Source organism: Eutrigla gurnardus (assembly GCF_963514095.1).
Source record: "Eutrigla gurnardus genome assembly, chromosome: 15".
Lineage (NCBI taxonomy): Eukaryota > Metazoa > Chordata > Actinopteri > Perciformes > Triglidae > Eutrigla > Eutrigla gurnardus.
The window spans coordinates 3,888,335-3,905,673 of record NC_139938.1 but is presented as its reverse complement, the minus strand read 5'-3'; the positions used below and the strand labels follow the sequence as shown (position 1 = coordinate 3,905,673).

Below are 17,339 nucleotides of genomic sequence, written 5' to 3'. Positions count from 1 at the left end.
ACAGGCGACTGAAATTAGCTTCCTCTGGCTGGGCTCAGCTTTAGAGATAGAGGGAGCTCGGAGTAGGGCCACTGCTCCATGTTATTGAAAGGAGCCAGTTGAGGTTGTTCGGGCATCTGGTTGGGATGCCACCTAGACGACTCCCGTTAGAGGTGTTTCAGGCATGTGAAGTTGGTCGCTGAACTGTGTTATACAGCAATTACTGCTGATAACAACATCCAGAACAATGGAGTTAATGCAGAAGTGTAGCATGCACGCTGGGGTTCGTCCCCTCAAGTAAACACTGTTAGCTCTTTCACCACGTTTGCTGTATTTTGCACTGTTAGCGCCATTAGCTCCCAATCTCGTATACAGCCCCTTTAAATTCTTAGCATTAAATAGCATTACTATATATTCATACATGGGCATGCCAGTGATTCGTAATACAGGTAAACATACTGTATGTAGCTGCATATAATCTATTCCAGAAAAGTAGCCTAATATTACATTTTACATACACCTATGGGCAGTTATGAGTTGGCTAAAGGCTGCTCATTTGTATATAAACCTACCTTCTTTTCTTTGTAGGGACGTCTTAAAAATTGTGTTTTTCAAAAGAATTTTTGATTTCAACTATAATTCTCAAACAATAATACTGACAGTCTGACTAATCATCCATAACTATATTTATTATACAATAAAATCCTTCATGATTATCCCTTTATCATTTTAAACAAACAACATACATGACTTACTAACAGATAACCCAAACAGTCGGACGTTTAAGAGCCTTATAACACAAACCAACAAGTACCAATTAACATGATTCTCATGGGTGTGTATAGATCTATGGTGCTTCAGGTAACACTAAAAATGACCCAAACCGTATTATTCATAGAATCATTACTTTTTATTCTGATACTTTTGCATGGGGATAAAAAAAAGAAGAAAGCATAATCGAGCATGTAAACAAATATCTGTGCTTCACATATTTTGCAAAACAAGCTTTCAATCAAAAGCTACAAACTGTAAAAGCTCTTCACTACACTTGCACACATAAGGACTTGATTAATCATATACTAATGCAGGAGCTGGAGCATTATCCATGCCTGCTGTATACACTCCGATGCCTAATGGCGAATCTGACTGCATGCCAGGGGGATGAAGATTTCTGACCATCTGATTTTCCTTCCTATGTTTCTTAAAAGTTGTCGCCTTTGAATTATTTACTATAATAAATAACCAAGCATCACAACGTTTGTTTTGTCTTAACCACTTTTTCCTTCATAAAGACCAACAAATGGAATTAATATTTAGTATGATTTCAAATTATTAAGGTAGTATTACATAATCAGAAGTAGACTAAGCAATAAACTGAAATGAAAAGCTCAGAAGCCTCACAGAAACACTAAAACGTAGTCTTTCAGAGGTTGGAATTTGCCATTTGTAATCATTGTTCCAATTGCTGAAAGTGAAAGTGACGGGGAACAGCCGCACTGAAATAGTCAGACCATGGTCAGAGATGATCCGTTGAATCTCTGCTGCATTTATGTATTTATTTATATATATATATATATATATATATATGTGTGTGTTTACATTAGTCATGTAAATAGTGACAGGTTTGTCTTTTTAGGCCCAATGAGTTATTTTCATAGACTTAAACAATCTATATCAATGAACCCAATAATTGCACAATGAAATACATTTCAGACTTTTCCTTCAATCTCAATTGAAAAAATAACCACAACACGTTACTAGCAAAATGATAAAAACATAGAACACAGAGAATTGCACTTGCGCTTAAAGAGCTTCCAAAACAACTGTTTCACTAGAAAACCAGAGATAAAGCTCTGAATTTGGCCCCTGGAGATGACAAGCTGCAGCTAAAGCAGTCGTGACCTTTTTTAAATCCAATGCCTTTGGGATCTGGCTGAGATACTGGCATATCTACCATGTGTGAATCTCAAACAACTGTGCAAACGATTCACAGAGATAAAGGCAAAAACAGAGAAGCAGAAAATGCACAGATAAAAAGGATGCAACTGAAATACTGTAAATCAGATCTGGCTTTCTGTGGCGAGCAGTAATAGTTGCTGTTCAATGAAAGCTAGCATAATGTGGTGAGTCCTGTAACTATGCTACACATGCTCTATGTTTTAATGTTAGACATTTGTAAGCTAAAGCTATGTATAACTCAGTCATATAATTTATATATCCCAGATCAAAAAAATATCCCTTTTCTCCCTTTTATTTTACACACATTGCACCCTGAGATTTGATAAAACAAAATGACCTTCAAAAGGTTTAGGTTGTGTCCACAACAGTCCACTAGCTCATCATACCCTACATTGTCAATACAGGCCTCGTAAATACAGCAATCCCACGACTATTGAACTGACCTATGTACAAAATGCTGCACTTCCACTAGAGCAAAACATCCTACATATACAGAGACGGACGTAAGCAAACATCAACCAATCGCACTATGAAGATTGCAGTTTCAGAAGCTGGTGCAGGAGATTTCCCTGCAGCAGCACTGTGGCACTCAAACTATTTACCTTTACACACCATAGTTATCTGAAGTCATGCTATAATAATTTTACTGTGTGTGCTGCTTTTGGAGGAACTAGACGTATGAGAGTGGCAGTATGGCATCCTCTCTTGCGCATTGCTGCAACTGTATAATACCATAATTGAATCTTTGATGCTCTCAATAAAATGCATCCGACATCCCTATTCAGATAATGTCTGACATCTATTTATGGCTTCCAGTCCCACTCCTGCTTGCCCTTGCATTCATTATGTGCCTCTTCACCTGGAAAGCTGCTGTTTCTCACAATAGGTTGACATTTACAGAATAGCACTAATGTTGCCTAACAACAGGAGACACTGAAGTCACAGGACACATTAGCATTTACACTTATCTGAAAGAGAAAACGTATCAAGATATCCAGAGGGAGACTCTTCCTGTGGACGCCTCAGTCACCTCGTTTAAGTCCTTCGTTATGAAGCTCTGCATCATGACATCAGGGGAAGAGGGAAGGACAAACTCTTGTTTCTAAATACAGGCGACAGGACCGAATGTCACTTACACAACAAAAACCTATAACTGTATAAGCTCCATGACGCATAGGAGAAAACATCTTAAACTAAACGTACATAAGATCCGAAAGAGTCCGAGGCTCCATGAGGGGAAAAAATGCATAATCAGAATTGAGGAACGACAATAATATAACCTATGCAACCAGGCCTAATACGACAATGTACTGAACTACAGTCAGACACACACACACACACACACACACACACACACACACACACACACACACACACACACACACACACACACACACACACACACACACACACACACACACACACACACACACACACACACACACACACACACACACACACACACACACACACACACACACACACACACACACACACACACACACACACACACACACAGGATGTCTCCTCTTCATGTATGATACTACTTTAGGAGTAATCCCACTGTCTGCCTTGCCAAAGCCCGCTGTCCTGTCCAAGTGGAGAAAGGAAATTCATGGAGACCGGGGGGGGGGGGTTGAATCAGAAGCAAAGCATCAATTATTGTATGCTTTCACTTATTTGCCTTTAGCTTCAGCTGGGCAACCCTAGCTTGTTGCAGTTTAGTCTGAAAGTCAACGGGCCTCTCAAAGAAGCAGACTATGGTGGGCTCGTTGAGCAGAGAAGCCAGGACCTGCTCAAACGAAAACGACCACTCCATCTCTGTGAGGTCAGACCCTGCATCCTGACTGTTGCGGGAGCTGGAGGTATCGGAGCTCTCTGGGGTTGTAGCGGCTTCTTCTGTTAAAGGTTCCTCTTCCACCTCCTCCTCCACAGCAGCAGCAGCAGTGGTGTTGGCAGGCTTTGTGGACTCAGGCGTACTGCTCGGCTCGGGCGTACTGCTCGGCTCGGGCGTACTGCTCGACTCCTGCAGCCTCCGTCCAACCTCTTCCATCCTCAGGAGAAGACTGGTCACGTGGGCCACAGCTCGGTACAGTGTCTCCTCCTCTGGATCTCCATGAAAGATGTTGTACAAGGTCTTGGAGAACTGGATGAACTGAGTCTGAGATAGAAACCACTTCTTAGGATAATATGAAGTTTCACATCAGATGTCTAATTGTGAAAAAGGTGAAATCTTTTTTCGTTTTCGCCACTACCCTTCAGTCAAAAGGATTACATTACCTGGTCAATGCGTGGTAGGTCCTTAATGGTTTCCTCTTTCTTAAGTATTTCATTTTGCCATTGTTTCAGGTAGGCCTGCAGGTCCACTTTTCCTCGACCTGTCAATTTGACACACAAACCGTAAACAATCACACAAAACAGACATTTACAGTTTTCTGTGCATGATCTCAGAGAATGCTAAAAAAAATGATGATAATGTCTTACACATGTGTAATAGGGCAAAAAGATGACCTAATGACATTAGGGACAGACATTTATGTAAACTGCAACTTGGCTTGTAGTAATTCTAGTTTGTCATATCCATTAATTGTGATCAATTTGGGTAAAATGATACCTCTTTCAGGGCTTTTCCTTATCACGCCATCTTCTGGTAGATCAAATGCTGAAACATAGAAGCAGCGTGTGAACAAACTATATAAAGAAATGCTTCAAGGACAATCAAATAATTCAAGGAAATCAGGCAAGCATCAGGACAGAATTATGACAGAACTTAAGAGGAAAGTGTAAAGATGAAATTTGAAGTTTCAAAAGGCAAAGAGAGAGTAAAGAAGCTAACCAGTGAGTCTACTCAAGTGAGAAGAGTCTTCAGTCACTGGAATAAAGTGCTGGATTCTTTGTTCCTTTAAGTGCAAAGGACTACCTGTAAAAGCTAGAAGATACCGGCTGTAAGTGCACTGAGATGAAAGATGAAGACACAGAGGTGACAGAGGATTCACATGAGCAACATAGATGACATTCGTTAGTTAAATTTAGTTAAAGAAAACATGGCTGTTCCGTGTTATGTTTATTAGATACAGTGTAATACAACCCCATCCGACAGTCCTGAAATAGCATCTTTGAGACGCTGACCACTCTGAGGTCATGTTAAATGAGATGTGCTGTATTCATGCATGCATGTCAGTTTGCATTGCTGGATTACACAATTACCCTCGCAAGCCAGCGGTGTCATTATATTTGGCAGAAAGCTTTGTATGCTGAAGCGGCACAGCCTGAAGATCGCCTTGTTACCCCTTCCGAGTGTCTCTGACCTTAAAAATTAACCTCAATGATTGTGGTGACCTTTCATCACTTGCCAGACTCAAGCGGCTAAGAGGTCCACCTAACATATTACTTAAAATATAAGGGGCAGATGATCATGAAACATATTGATTATCTTCAAAGTATAGTTATCTTCAAATACTGCCTTTTCCCTTGTGTGATGTTAATTTTTACACAGGTAACTAACGATCAACTGTGAAAGCATTTACACACAAAGAGCGTTATGTGCCATCCTGACGTTAACATTCTTAGCATCTGTCGCTCCAAGTTAAAACAAAACATTTTGTCGCCCCTACAAGCAATCACGACACGGATGATGTCGATGTGTAGTCCCTGCTCACTGACTGAAGCTGATAAATGACTCCAGCTGCTGTTTGGACTGAAAAACCTACAGACTCAGTTCTAATTAGCACATGATTTCATTTCCTTGATCAACGAAGCGTTTGGCCCAGATCCAGGGCTAAGGGCTGTCCCACTGTGAATCGGCAAGTGTTTGGGGTTACTGTGGTTTACTCTTCCAACTCTCTCTGCATTCTTAAGTCCAAAACTCCAACTTTGCTTGAAGGAAAAACCTACAATGCATAATATTGTGACATCAAAAACTGGGATGCGAGTGGAATCTTGCATCATAAAAACAAACACTGAGCATGTGTAGTTGTTTGTCTTATGATGGTGACATCAAATATGCCAATTTGGTCTGACAGAACTCATTAACGTCAACGGGTCATTTCATTAGACTCCACAATGAACTATCAGCCTCACATGTACTGTGGGGAGAAACATCACCGTCCAGATAAAATGATACCAAAAAAGTGCTGTCCCACTTATCAGACAGCGTTTGGTGCCCTCGGGCTGATTAAAGTCTGCTCAGTACTGGGGACCTGTCCTTGGTGCTGAAGCAAAGTGCACTCTCCACTACACATAAAACAAGCTTTGCTGCTTGACGTTCACTGGCCTGGCACGTCAAAAAAAAGTGACTCAGTGCTCTGCTGCTGCTAAGCTGTCAGTTGTAATTTGAGCATTTTATCCTCGTCACATACCCTCTTTGTGGAGAAACTAGCCCGCTGCAAAATGCCCTTACACCCATCGTTGCCATGGCAAAGTTCTTCCACCCAACATAGACTATTCTTAACCCTGCCTTTAAGCATGCACCACCACGTCACGCAGCAAGACCCACACATTCAAGGACAGTTTCTACCCACAGGCAATGTTCTCAGTCAACAAATGCTGAGTTATGGACAACTACATTTTCAAGCCCTGTAGACCGGAGACGGATGTCCACCTGACCTTATGTTTCACTTTAGTGTCGTAGCTGTCGCGTTACTGCTGCCATAAAGGGTAGAATATAGAGACTGATAAGGATCCAGTATGAAAACATTTGCTGCATTTGAACTTCGATCCTGCAGGAGTGCATCATTATTGAAGACGTGAGAGAAATGGGTTAAAAGTTGAAGCTAACACAAATCTGTTTTGTAGTCAACGAGAGAAAGACAGATGTGACCATGACAACACAGTGGGTTTGGGTTTAGAGTTGTCACATAAGATACGTTAATCTTTTTTATGTCATTTAGATTTGCTACTACAGTTGTTCACTCACCTGGTGGCAGATGCAGCTTGAAGAGGAATTTCAGCTTATTAGTGAACGATCCACTGTACAAGGTATCTGCGGGTGAAGCAATTAGAAAATTAGAGCAGTGGGGATACTGACGCTAATGGCTGCATTAGTGGAGAGCAGAGAGCAAGTGAACTTACCAAGGGCAAAGCAGAACTCTTTAAAGTTGATGAGGCCGTCCTGGTTCTCGTCTATCAGGCGGAAGACCCAGAGGGAGAGGGTGCTCTTGGCACTGCAGAAAGTCCAGGGCTCCAGAAGGGAGAAGAGCACGCTGAACTGTTGGAAACCCAACTGGTATTGATCCAAATAGGCCAGGCTGGGGTCATGATGGAGCAGAGCTGGACTCTTCATTGTCCAGTAGCAGCAGAGGAAATGCTGCCTCTGAAAATAGAAAACAGACGTCCATTTCTCCATCTTTTTCATATTATGTCTGTTGACATTTTTGTACGGCGGCACTAAAGACACTGTATCATGTCTTTGACTCACTTTGAACAAATTATAAAGCTCATCAAGATGTGAGGCACTGAATCTGACTTCTTGGGTCACAACCCGTATCTGAAAATAGATTTAAATTCATCCTTAATACCACAGAAACAATGCAAGTCCACTGTAAACTCAATGGACACTTACCACATTTTGTTTGGTTGTGTCCTCCAGTGTCTGGATCACGTGCAGTTTGTTTCTTTTGCGCGAACTCTCGACTTCCTCTGAACGAATATTTCCATATTTCTAAAACAAAGCAGAGTTAGTTAAAATCAACCATTACACCGACAATTCTGAATAACATGGACATGGAAACGCAGTACCTCGTAGGCCTCTCGGATCAGTTCACTGATATCCACCTTGAAATGGGATGCTTTGTCGTTATTGCCCACTGAAGCTTGCTGCACTGTTGGAGGCAAGGGACTGTCTTTGTTTGTCACACTGTCGAAGAATCTGAAATAACACCATCAGAGAAAGTGAGGCAATGATTTACATAGAAATAATGTTTAAAATGCAGCAGTTTGTATTCACAGACTTGTTGAGTATGGTGACGGCCTCCGCGTCGTCGTGGCAGCTGATCAGAGCCTCCATATTGTAGTCCAGCACTGCCAGGCCGAGCTGCAGAATGGCTTTTATGCCGTCGTAGAAAAAACAGTCCACCACGTTCACAGCGCTCTCTATGGGCAGCACACTGATGAAGAGAGTGAGGAACCAGGACAAGGACACGGACGAGAAGAAACTCAGGTCTGTCATGTGCTCCACCAGCTGGGGGAGGTTTTCTCGAATCAGATCCTCGAACACCGCCTGGTCAACCAGAGCACCTGAAGAAAGATCGGCAACATTTTAGAGTGCGGCTTCACTCCTGAAATCATGAAACAAAATGAAAATGACTTGGCATCTCACCAATAATTCGGCGGTTAAAGTAATCTGGCAGCATCCTCTCACAGACGGCCACCAAGAGCCAGAAGGCCTCCTCTTCTTTCGCATAGAGCAGAAGAACTGAAGTGAGGATGTTCATGGCCTGAACAGGAAAAGAGAGGATTTAAAAAAAAAAATTAAAAAAACACTACTTCAGTTTTAAGTACAAGTTTAACTGGAGGAAGGGGCACGTTTACAAGTGTGTGTTTTTTAGATTTTCAGTGGGTTTTTTAAGAAGATGTTTTCAATCGTTTTAGATTAAATGTGACCTTTTCTGAGCATTTTTTCCAAGGTACTTTCTATTTTTTCTTTTTTTTTGAAAATCACCTCTGCTTTTCAGAGCTGCTGCACTCCTTAATGTCATGAAATGACCAATCGCAGTGAAGGACAAAAGGGGTTTACAACTGAAAGGGTTCAAAGCTTTTGTTGAAGTCAGTGCCATGACCTTGAAGTCAGTGCCATGACCTTCACTTCACCTGTCACTGTCAAAAGAGTAAGAGCAAAAGATAATCGCACAAAAATTACAGTTACAAACGAGGAGATAAAGTATGATGAGGAGAAATTGACTGGACACTGTTGTGTGTGCCCGTTTTTCATATTGGTTGTATATTTATCTGTGATAACAAATGTCTACATGTGGTTGTTGGCTAATAACCTGCATGTTATTTGCACCCTCTGATAGCCTCCGAGTATTTGATATCAGTGTCAAAGAAATCAAAGCACCTGGCAGTAGCCAATTTTGGGGTTCCTGTATGCGTAGGCAGTAAGGACCCTGCGTAGAGCTGAGATTCCCGTGTCACTCTGAAAGGCAGGGTGCTCTGGCAGAGAGCGGTGCAAGTCTCTCTCGATCTCATCCGTAGCCAATGTGCTTGTGCCCAGAGATTGTTCAACCAGATCAGTGTAATAGCCGGGGTGAGTGGCCATGTCGTTCACAGCTCCTACGAGGCAGAACCACAGTCAGTCCAAAAACAGATGCAGCAGAGAACTTCATCTTTCACGTTGAGTGAGCGTATCACACTTTCAGTCATGTGAGGCTTCGTTAACAAATCCCTGACACGGCATCATTTAGCATACACATGGCTTGAGGCTGCTGTATAAAATACCTGAAAAAAGCATCCACAGCTCTCCTCTCAAGGCCTCGGGAACACCACGAACAATCAAGTCTCGTGTCTTCCGGGTGAAGAACATACTCGTGCCGCGTCCAAATTCAGAGAAATGGATGTTCCATGACTGTTCCTTCATCTTTTCTTTCAGCTATAAAATACAGACGCAGTGTTATTGTACATGCTCTGCAATGCTGTTAAACCAGTTGCATTTCTAAACAGATGCAGGTTTCAATCTTATTCATGTCAACCGCTGAATTGAATAGACACCCACCTAGACAGCCTCAGCCTTCAGGGCATGAGAAGGTTCTGGTGCATTACAAATTACATTAAGGTAATCCAGGCAGATTTTGTTAAAAAAAAAACAAAAAAAAACAAGCCTTAAGAAACTCTGATATTTACCATTTTGGGGTCCAGGTTTTCAACATCCTGTGGGTGGAAAACAGTCATGAGAGCCTCGGTGCTTACAGCCTTGCTGCTGTCTTTTTGTCCCACCATCAGTGTTACGTCCTCTGGGTTGTCCTCAAAGTGGTTGATGAGCGACTGGCATTGGCCTCGTATAGCCTTAATCATAAATATATCACATTTTCTAATGTCAGAAAGCACTGAAAACTATGGATAAAACACACAATGGCACATTTAGAGCAAACACCGTGTTACCTCTGATGAAGCAGAGTGCTGAGGGCTGGCACTGATCCCACACCTGCTACGGATCGTGTTGGCGAGCCGCTGGTAGTCCCGCACTTCAGAGAAACGCAGTGCCCTCTTGCCACGCACGCACACCGTTAAAGCCCTGCTGCTGCCGTCTGACTTCTCAACGTTAATAACCTGAAAGGACAGCATGTTGGCAGCTCAGAGAGTCATTTTAAATTGTTCAGCTATTCATTAGTATGCAGGGTGCTATTTGAGACATTAATGACAGGGTTTATATGATTTCCCGTTTGACTTTACCTCTCGCATTGGAATGATGACATGACATTGGCTTCCATCTTGGCTGGCGAAACACAGGTAGTTCTCAGACAGACAAATCTTGCCAAGTGTGTTAAAATGGCTGTAGGGGACCCACAGGAAGCTCTCATGCACCTCTAACAGGTTTTCCTCTTTGGGAAGCCTGAAAAATGTCCGGAACTGCTCACTCTTCGCATGAGCTTCGAGGCCTCTGTGGGGGAAATAAAGCAAAAGATTGTGTCATGAGCAGAACATCAAGCTTAACTTTTCTAAGATCATCCTTTTAGCAACTTCCAAACAAACAAGTCTCATGATAACCTCTTTTTTGTGTTCTTGACGGTCCCCTTCCATGTCAGTATTTTAAGGTACTGGAATGTGAGGTTCTCATGCATACGAGTGCTCTAGATCATTAGCTATATACACAGTATATTATTATAATAATATGAGATAATATTGACATGTATAGTTTTTTGTTCAAGGTCGTTTTCTAAACTGTCCTTATTATTCATCATTATAACCTTAAATTTCAGCATTTAGAAATAAGGTTTCTAAATTAAAAAGCATAGTTCTAGCAGATTAAAATTAAAATCTAGAATTTGTTGTCAAAATGGTAAAAGCAAACAACTACAGTACAAAACACCTGCCGCTGGTTTTGTCATGTAGGACTTACCCACCACTCCAGGCAGGTTAACACAAACACAAAGCCTTTTTGACTCAAGTCAGACCGTATATGTTTACTCCGCTTATTGAAGTTGGCAGCCAGCACTAACAGGATCTTGTAATGCTGTGCAGCAGGCAGACAGCTACCTCTTGGTAATTTGCAGAGGGTCGGAGAGTGCCGGCTCTCTCTGGAAGGCTTCTTTATCAAAAAGGCGCTTGATGGAGTAGTCAGCCAGCTGTTCCATGATAACAAACGTTTCATTAAGGTGTAGCAGCATGGAGAAGTAGTGATCCTCCCCATGAGCCAAGACATGGATGCTCTCAGTCAGGATAACGTTTGACGTTTTCTCCAGCCTCCAGATCTCATCCCAGGAGATGATCAGTTTCACTGCAGAGTCATCACAGTAGGTGAGGATTAAACAAGTGGTTAAAGCAATGGTTCAGAGTAAAATGCACCCGAGGTCATTTCCACCATGACATCCAGCCAAACACCCCCTCGGAAGCATTTTTAGCGATGGTCAGCATTGGTCAAGATAGGGCTATCAGCCAAATGACTTAGTACTAGCGCTATAGTACATAGAGTATATCTCGTAAATTACCCCACTAATAATGCATGGAATGTTACCAAACTTCTGCAGTAGTACACATAGGGTCTGTACTCACAAAACGAGGCATTTGAAAGTTTGTACGTACACCAGGAGTTTATTTAAAACAACACTTGCCTGATAGCTTCTATCCTCGGCTGCTAACGTTACCGCTGCGCTGACGCAGAATTTTTTATTTTTATAAATGCTTGTAAGCTATCAGGCAAGTGTTCTTTTAAATACTGGTGTACGTACAAACTTTAAAATGCCTCGTTTTGTGAGTACAGACCCTATGTGTACTACTGCAGAAGTTTGGTAACATTCCATGCATTATTAGTGGGGTCATTTACGAGATATACAAAATGTACCATTGCGCCAGTACTAAGCCATTCGGCTGATAGCCCTATCTTGACCAATGTTGACCATCGCTAAAAATGCATCTGAGGGGGTATTTGGCTGGATGTCATGGTGGAAATTACCTCGGGTGCATTTTACTCCGAACCATCGCTTTAAGGCTCACAGCTGCAAGGGCAAGGCTCTTGAATGAATGGGTAAATTAAAATCGCAGGCAAGCAAGACAGCATCACTCCCGATGACATTTACATTTATCTTAATAATGGAAATTCATCAATTCTACCACATATTTCAAGTGTTTATCGCAATCTGTAATACAATTCTAAATCAATCCTAAGTCTGCTACAGTATAGTGGATTTCTTTCCATAATTATGGAACATATAATTACCTGGAGCTATTATATAATGAAAAAATATTTAAATGGTGTTCCTTTCAGACCACAAAACAATTATGGTTGCCATTAATAGCTGGCACAGGCTTTGTTTCCACCCATCAAAGGTAGACAAATGGCAGCTCATGTTTCCCAAGGCAGAGGAATGGACTTACCCTCAGCTCCCAGCAGGTACGAATAGAAGCACAGGAAGTTTGTGCTGAGGTAGAGCCAGCCCTGGCATGGCACTTTGCCTCTCCAGTAGCTGCATGAGTAATACGTGACCAGCTTTTCCTTCGGTGGCAGCTCAAACCACTTCTCGAACCTTAAAAGTGCTTCTCTGAACTTCTCGGGATCTTCCTCCAGCACCAGGCATGTCTTCCCTTCCTCAGCGATGAGACCCTGACACATTAAACACCAATGGTTACTGCAGACTGAGGGTGACGACAGAACAATGCACCATCTTTCTTAAAGCTGCTCAGGCAAAATCGTTATATCAACAAAAACAAATGACGAATTGTGTGTAATTTAAAACTGTGTTGCTGTTGGTGACAAACTCACACTTACTTTTTCCCTAAGTGGACAAAAAATAACTCTAAAAACTATTCCAAGAATGAAAAAGCCATTAAACAGTATTTTATATGATTACATTCACAGCCGTGCTGCGTGATTAAAGTCAAGCTGAAACAGCATTTCAGTATTGATCTTCCGTATGGTGACGCATTTCCTAGTGAGACAGGACGGGCAGGTGGGACATAGCGTTGGGAGGAATTTGATTTGATTGTTCAAAAGATTAGCTCATGACCTTCTCTCGCTCGGTGCAGAGCCAGAGTTTCAGATTGATTGATGGATGGATGTCAGTGGTATTGAATTATTGATGTTAGTTGGTGCTTGCTGGTGTAAGCATGCGTCATATTTTGTTTTCCAGAAAGAAAAAGATATTGGATTTTGATAGAAACATACAAAGAAATTGATTTTATATATTGTCCCCAGTAAAAAAAAATCATAAATTCTTACTCTAATCTTGCCCTGTACAAAGCTGGTGATGTCTTCGCTGGAGTCAAAAACAGAGAGAGTCCTCATGATGTTCTGCTGCAGCCAATCCCAGTGCTGAACGATTTCCTCTTTGGTGACACCTGACCCGATGTCAACAGAGAACACATTACAAAAGGCTCAGTTAAAGATCATGTTTGGTTGGATTTCTCGGAAGAAAAAATAAGGCTTGCTTTATAAATAACAGTCTTAAGCAACAAGAGAAGAAAGGCATTTTTACTATAAAATATTTTGACTTAAACTGGGAAATATTTGCTTCATGTGGTTCTGACTAAATGTAGCTGGATTTCAGTACATTAACACTGACTTGTGACTTAATATGCAATTCAGTAAAGACATGTTTTTTACTTTGAAATGTCCGGGGATACATACCACATGCTATGGACCAATACACCTGTGAGTCTGGTGTGTGGTGCAGAATGCGGTAGGGAGCAACTTTGGATGTGGAGTCCAACACAGTATCCAGAGTTCCCACAAGGAGGCCTGTAACATACAGTACTAGATATTTTTAACTGCCACTGTCACACATGATCTTCAGCCATGTGACGCCTTTGAAAATCAGAAACACACATATCGGTTATCTTTTCTTTTCTTTTTTTAAACTTAGAGCAAAAATAACAACCTTACATTTTTGGACCATTAACCAATTTGATAACTGATAACATCTGTGTTTAACTGTGTCTTTACTGATAAACGACCGTTAGACAGCACTGGAAAATATGAATAACTTCAGCTGGTTAAGGTATAATGTTAGCATTGTATCAAAAGATATGTCATCCTTCTTGATTCATAATTGGATAACTGTGACACTAATACTGACAGTGTAGCAATGAAACTCAGATCCACGTCAGAGCCACACAACTAAAATTAGCTAAATCTGTTACCTCTATAACATCTCCCTGACAGGCCCTCCGTGAATTATTAACAAGGTCGCAGTGAAACCACACTGAAGCACCGCATCAGCATTACGCTGGCCTGCCTGCTGAACACGGACCGGCTCCCTCATGTTCTACCAGCGAGCTGCCATGAAGGATTCAAAGGATCAAACACAGATCATAGCATTTATGTTCTCATCGGTGCAGAACAACATCACACAATAGAGCATCAACTTAACGCATAAAAGACACTTCCAGCATGAAAGGCTCTTGTGCTGGAGAGGGCTTTGAGTGCATCAGGCCATGTACCATCAGTTAGCATTTACTCTCCCTGGCAATTAAACCACGCAGCTAGCACACTGGTCGGTTCGTCTTCAACTTGGACACCATTAATTATCATTAATTATCTATGGATTACCTTGCGGCTGTCACTCTGTCTTTAGAATCCGTAGGTCTTAACCATTGGTTGTATTTACAGGATCCACTTTCATACTGGTATAAGCGACAATGGTTTTCAAAGATCCAAGTAAGAACGTCATGCAGTGAAGTTAACGTGAGGTGTCAGCGTCACAAAAGCACTTGGTTTGGTTGAAAGAGAATGTATTATTCTTGTTGTTTCAAACAGTTAAACTTTACTTTTCAAAACCGCCACTTAATTAAAATTATACAGAATGTGTTTAACTTCAGTTATAAGTAAATAATACTTGTATTAGTTTAAAGATATGGTGCAACTCATGAGTGTTCCTCTACCAAGTATAGTAATTTTAAGTATCTGATCAGTGTGTCCGCTAATATTGCTCTCCGGTTATCTTAATGTGTGATTTTGTCATATAGATACGTTTCCATAGCATAGAAATCAGAGAAAGTTGTTATACCAGCTCCACAACAGATCTGTAGAGGATGGCTGGAAATTATCAGTTGATAAATCAATTAGTTTGACTTAAATTATTATAAAACTTAATATATATATATATAAATATAAACTTAAATATTTAATAAAGTCATTTAATGAGGAAAAATGCAAAAACATTCCTTTGTTCATATAAATCACTACATGGTCTAGGACCGAAGTATATCACTGATATGCTCCCACTACATAAGACTTCTAGACCACTAAGATCTTCTGAGACCAATCTGTTAGTGATTCCCAGAGTAAACAACAATCACGGGAGAGCATCATTTAGTCACTATGCAACAAATGGCTGGAATAAACTTCCTTAAGATGTAAGACTTGCCCCAACTCTGACCACTTTTAAAACTAGACTGAAAACTTTTATGTTCACCATAGCTTTCTGCTAAATCTTTTAATGTCTGCACTGTTTTTAATTATTGCAAATATGTTTTTATTCTCTTTTCTTTCTGTAATGCATTTTTAAATTTTTATTATTTTCTTTTAATTCTTCTATTTTTTTTTCTTCTCACTTTGTTTAATGATGTGAAGCACTTTGAGTCTGCCTTGTGTATGAAATGTGCTATACAAATAAAGTTGCCTTGCCTTGCCTTGCTTAGTTTATGTTTTTGGCTTTACGTCATTGTAAATTCAATAAATTGGTATTTGGACTGTTGGTAATAATTGACAGGTTAACCAATAGGTCTAATGAAGACAAGCATAGCCTGTAAATCCAAACAGTCTTATTTCTCCATGCTAAAATAATACATCTCATGTTTAGCTCTGATATAACCTAAATCCAGGGAACTGACATTGCAGTGACATCAGTTCATTTCAAGGCTTTTACGTGTCCAGCCTCACGTTCTTACGCGTCCCGTCACAGGTGCACTGTCATCTGCTTTTGTCAGTTTGCGAGTGTAAATCTGACGCACCAATTGCCTCAAAGTTTATAGCGCTTCATCCTGTAACCTCACCACAAGCACCGGGCAGTGAAATCGGCAGGAAATGAAAGGAACAGTGTAATAACGCCAGTTAGGACATGCATACCCCCCCACCCCCACGTAACCTCCTCCTCCTCCTCCTCGCCATAACAAACATAATACGTCCATATATTTGAGGACACGTACACTCGGAGACGTTCCCTCTGGCAGACGCCAGCTGCTCACCAAACCCTCCTCGGTTCATTTTGACACTCGTACCTGTTGCTATGAGGATGTGTTTCTAGCCGAGCAGCACCGCCCTGTGCGCCAACACGTTAGCCGAACGTACGGCGAGGTAACACGGTGCTAACTGCCTGCTTTTTAACGCGGTTGTAGCGAAGCCGCGTCTGCAGTCCTCCACATACGAGGAGGCTGACAACATAACCGCTAACGTTACCTGTCAAGCCGCCTCCACCTTCTCCGTACCCGCGTCTCCTTTGCAGTACGAAGTACTCGTTGTCGTCCTCGGTGACCCACAATTTAAACGCGTTTTTCAGCAGAATCTCGTCGGGTTTGAGCCACATGTTTCAAACGTCACGGAGTTATCTATCGAATCCGCCTGACATGTCACAGTTATGTGGAACGCAGCACCAACACCGAACCCGTGGACGTTTGTTTGTGTCCGAATACCTCCCTTCCCACGTCGACAAGAAATGCTGCCAAAGCCGCCCGCGAGGCATTCTGGGATTGTAGTTTTTGATGAGAAGGCGGTTCTCGGAGATTAGATGGGATTCTGCTAATTCATGAATGAAATTGAAAAAAAACTACTGAAAATTCGGTTGATTTATGTATATTATATTCGTTTTCGTTTTGTTTCGTTTTTTTCATTTTCATCTAAGCTGCATTATTCTTAGATACAAAGCAAATACTTGATCATTTTTGCGTTTTCTTCATTTTTTTGGGGGGGGGGGGATACCAAGATGATTATTCCACCACCTCCCTTCACATAACTAAAAAAAAGTTTAAATAATAAATAGATAAATAAATTAAGGGCAAGTCCAATCAATTTCACCCATTGTCTACGCTTCATATGGACCAGGGACAAAGTTGAAAAAAAATAAGAAATAAATGCAAATATCCTACTTTTTTAGGGAAGAAAAAGAGGACTTTAGAAAGTGTATGTTTCTTGTTTAGTTTTCCCTTTTTTGACATTTCTGTGATTGGTGTTTTTATTTCAACAAAAAAAATGTTCTCTATTGTAAAGTATTATGTCAATGAACCTATATCAATGAAGAGTATGTATAGACATTGCC

At 41.2% G+C, this 17,339-nt stretch overlaps 1 protein-coding gene across 2 annotated transcripts; it reads right to left on the bottom strand.

Annotated features, from left to right (window-relative positions):
• Positions 1–650: 650 nt before the first annotated feature.
• Positions 651–16,723, bottom strand: tbc1d8b (TBC1 domain family member 8B). Of its 2 annotated transcripts, XM_084028859.1 has the most exons (21): positions 16,484–16,723; positions 13,715–13,825; positions 13,307–13,425; positions 12,466–12,691; positions 11,128–11,368; positions 10,324–10,531; positions 10,033–10,200; positions 9,775–9,936; positions 9,373–9,523; positions 8,993–9,207; positions 8,255–8,372; positions 7,887–8,172; positions 7,675–7,804; positions 7,499–7,597; positions 7,355–7,423; positions 7,009–7,249; positions 6,854–6,919; positions 4,775–4,867; positions 4,553–4,600; positions 4,219–4,316; positions 651–4,099 (listed from the first exon to the last, which is right to left on the bottom strand). In XM_084028859.1, the coding sequence occupies exons 1-21, from the start codon at positions 16,608–16,610 to the stop codon at positions 3,611–3,613; spliced, it is 3,465 nt and encodes a 1,154-aa protein (XP_083884985.1). In that variant the 5' UTR covers positions 16,611–16,723; the 3' UTR covers positions 651–3,610. The 2 variants fall into 2 exon arrangements, with proteins under 2 accessions (XP_083884985.1, XP_083884986.1); XM_084028860.1 differs by lacking the exon at positions 4,775–4,867.
• Between the last annotated feature and the right edge of the window lie 616 nt (positions 16,724–17,339).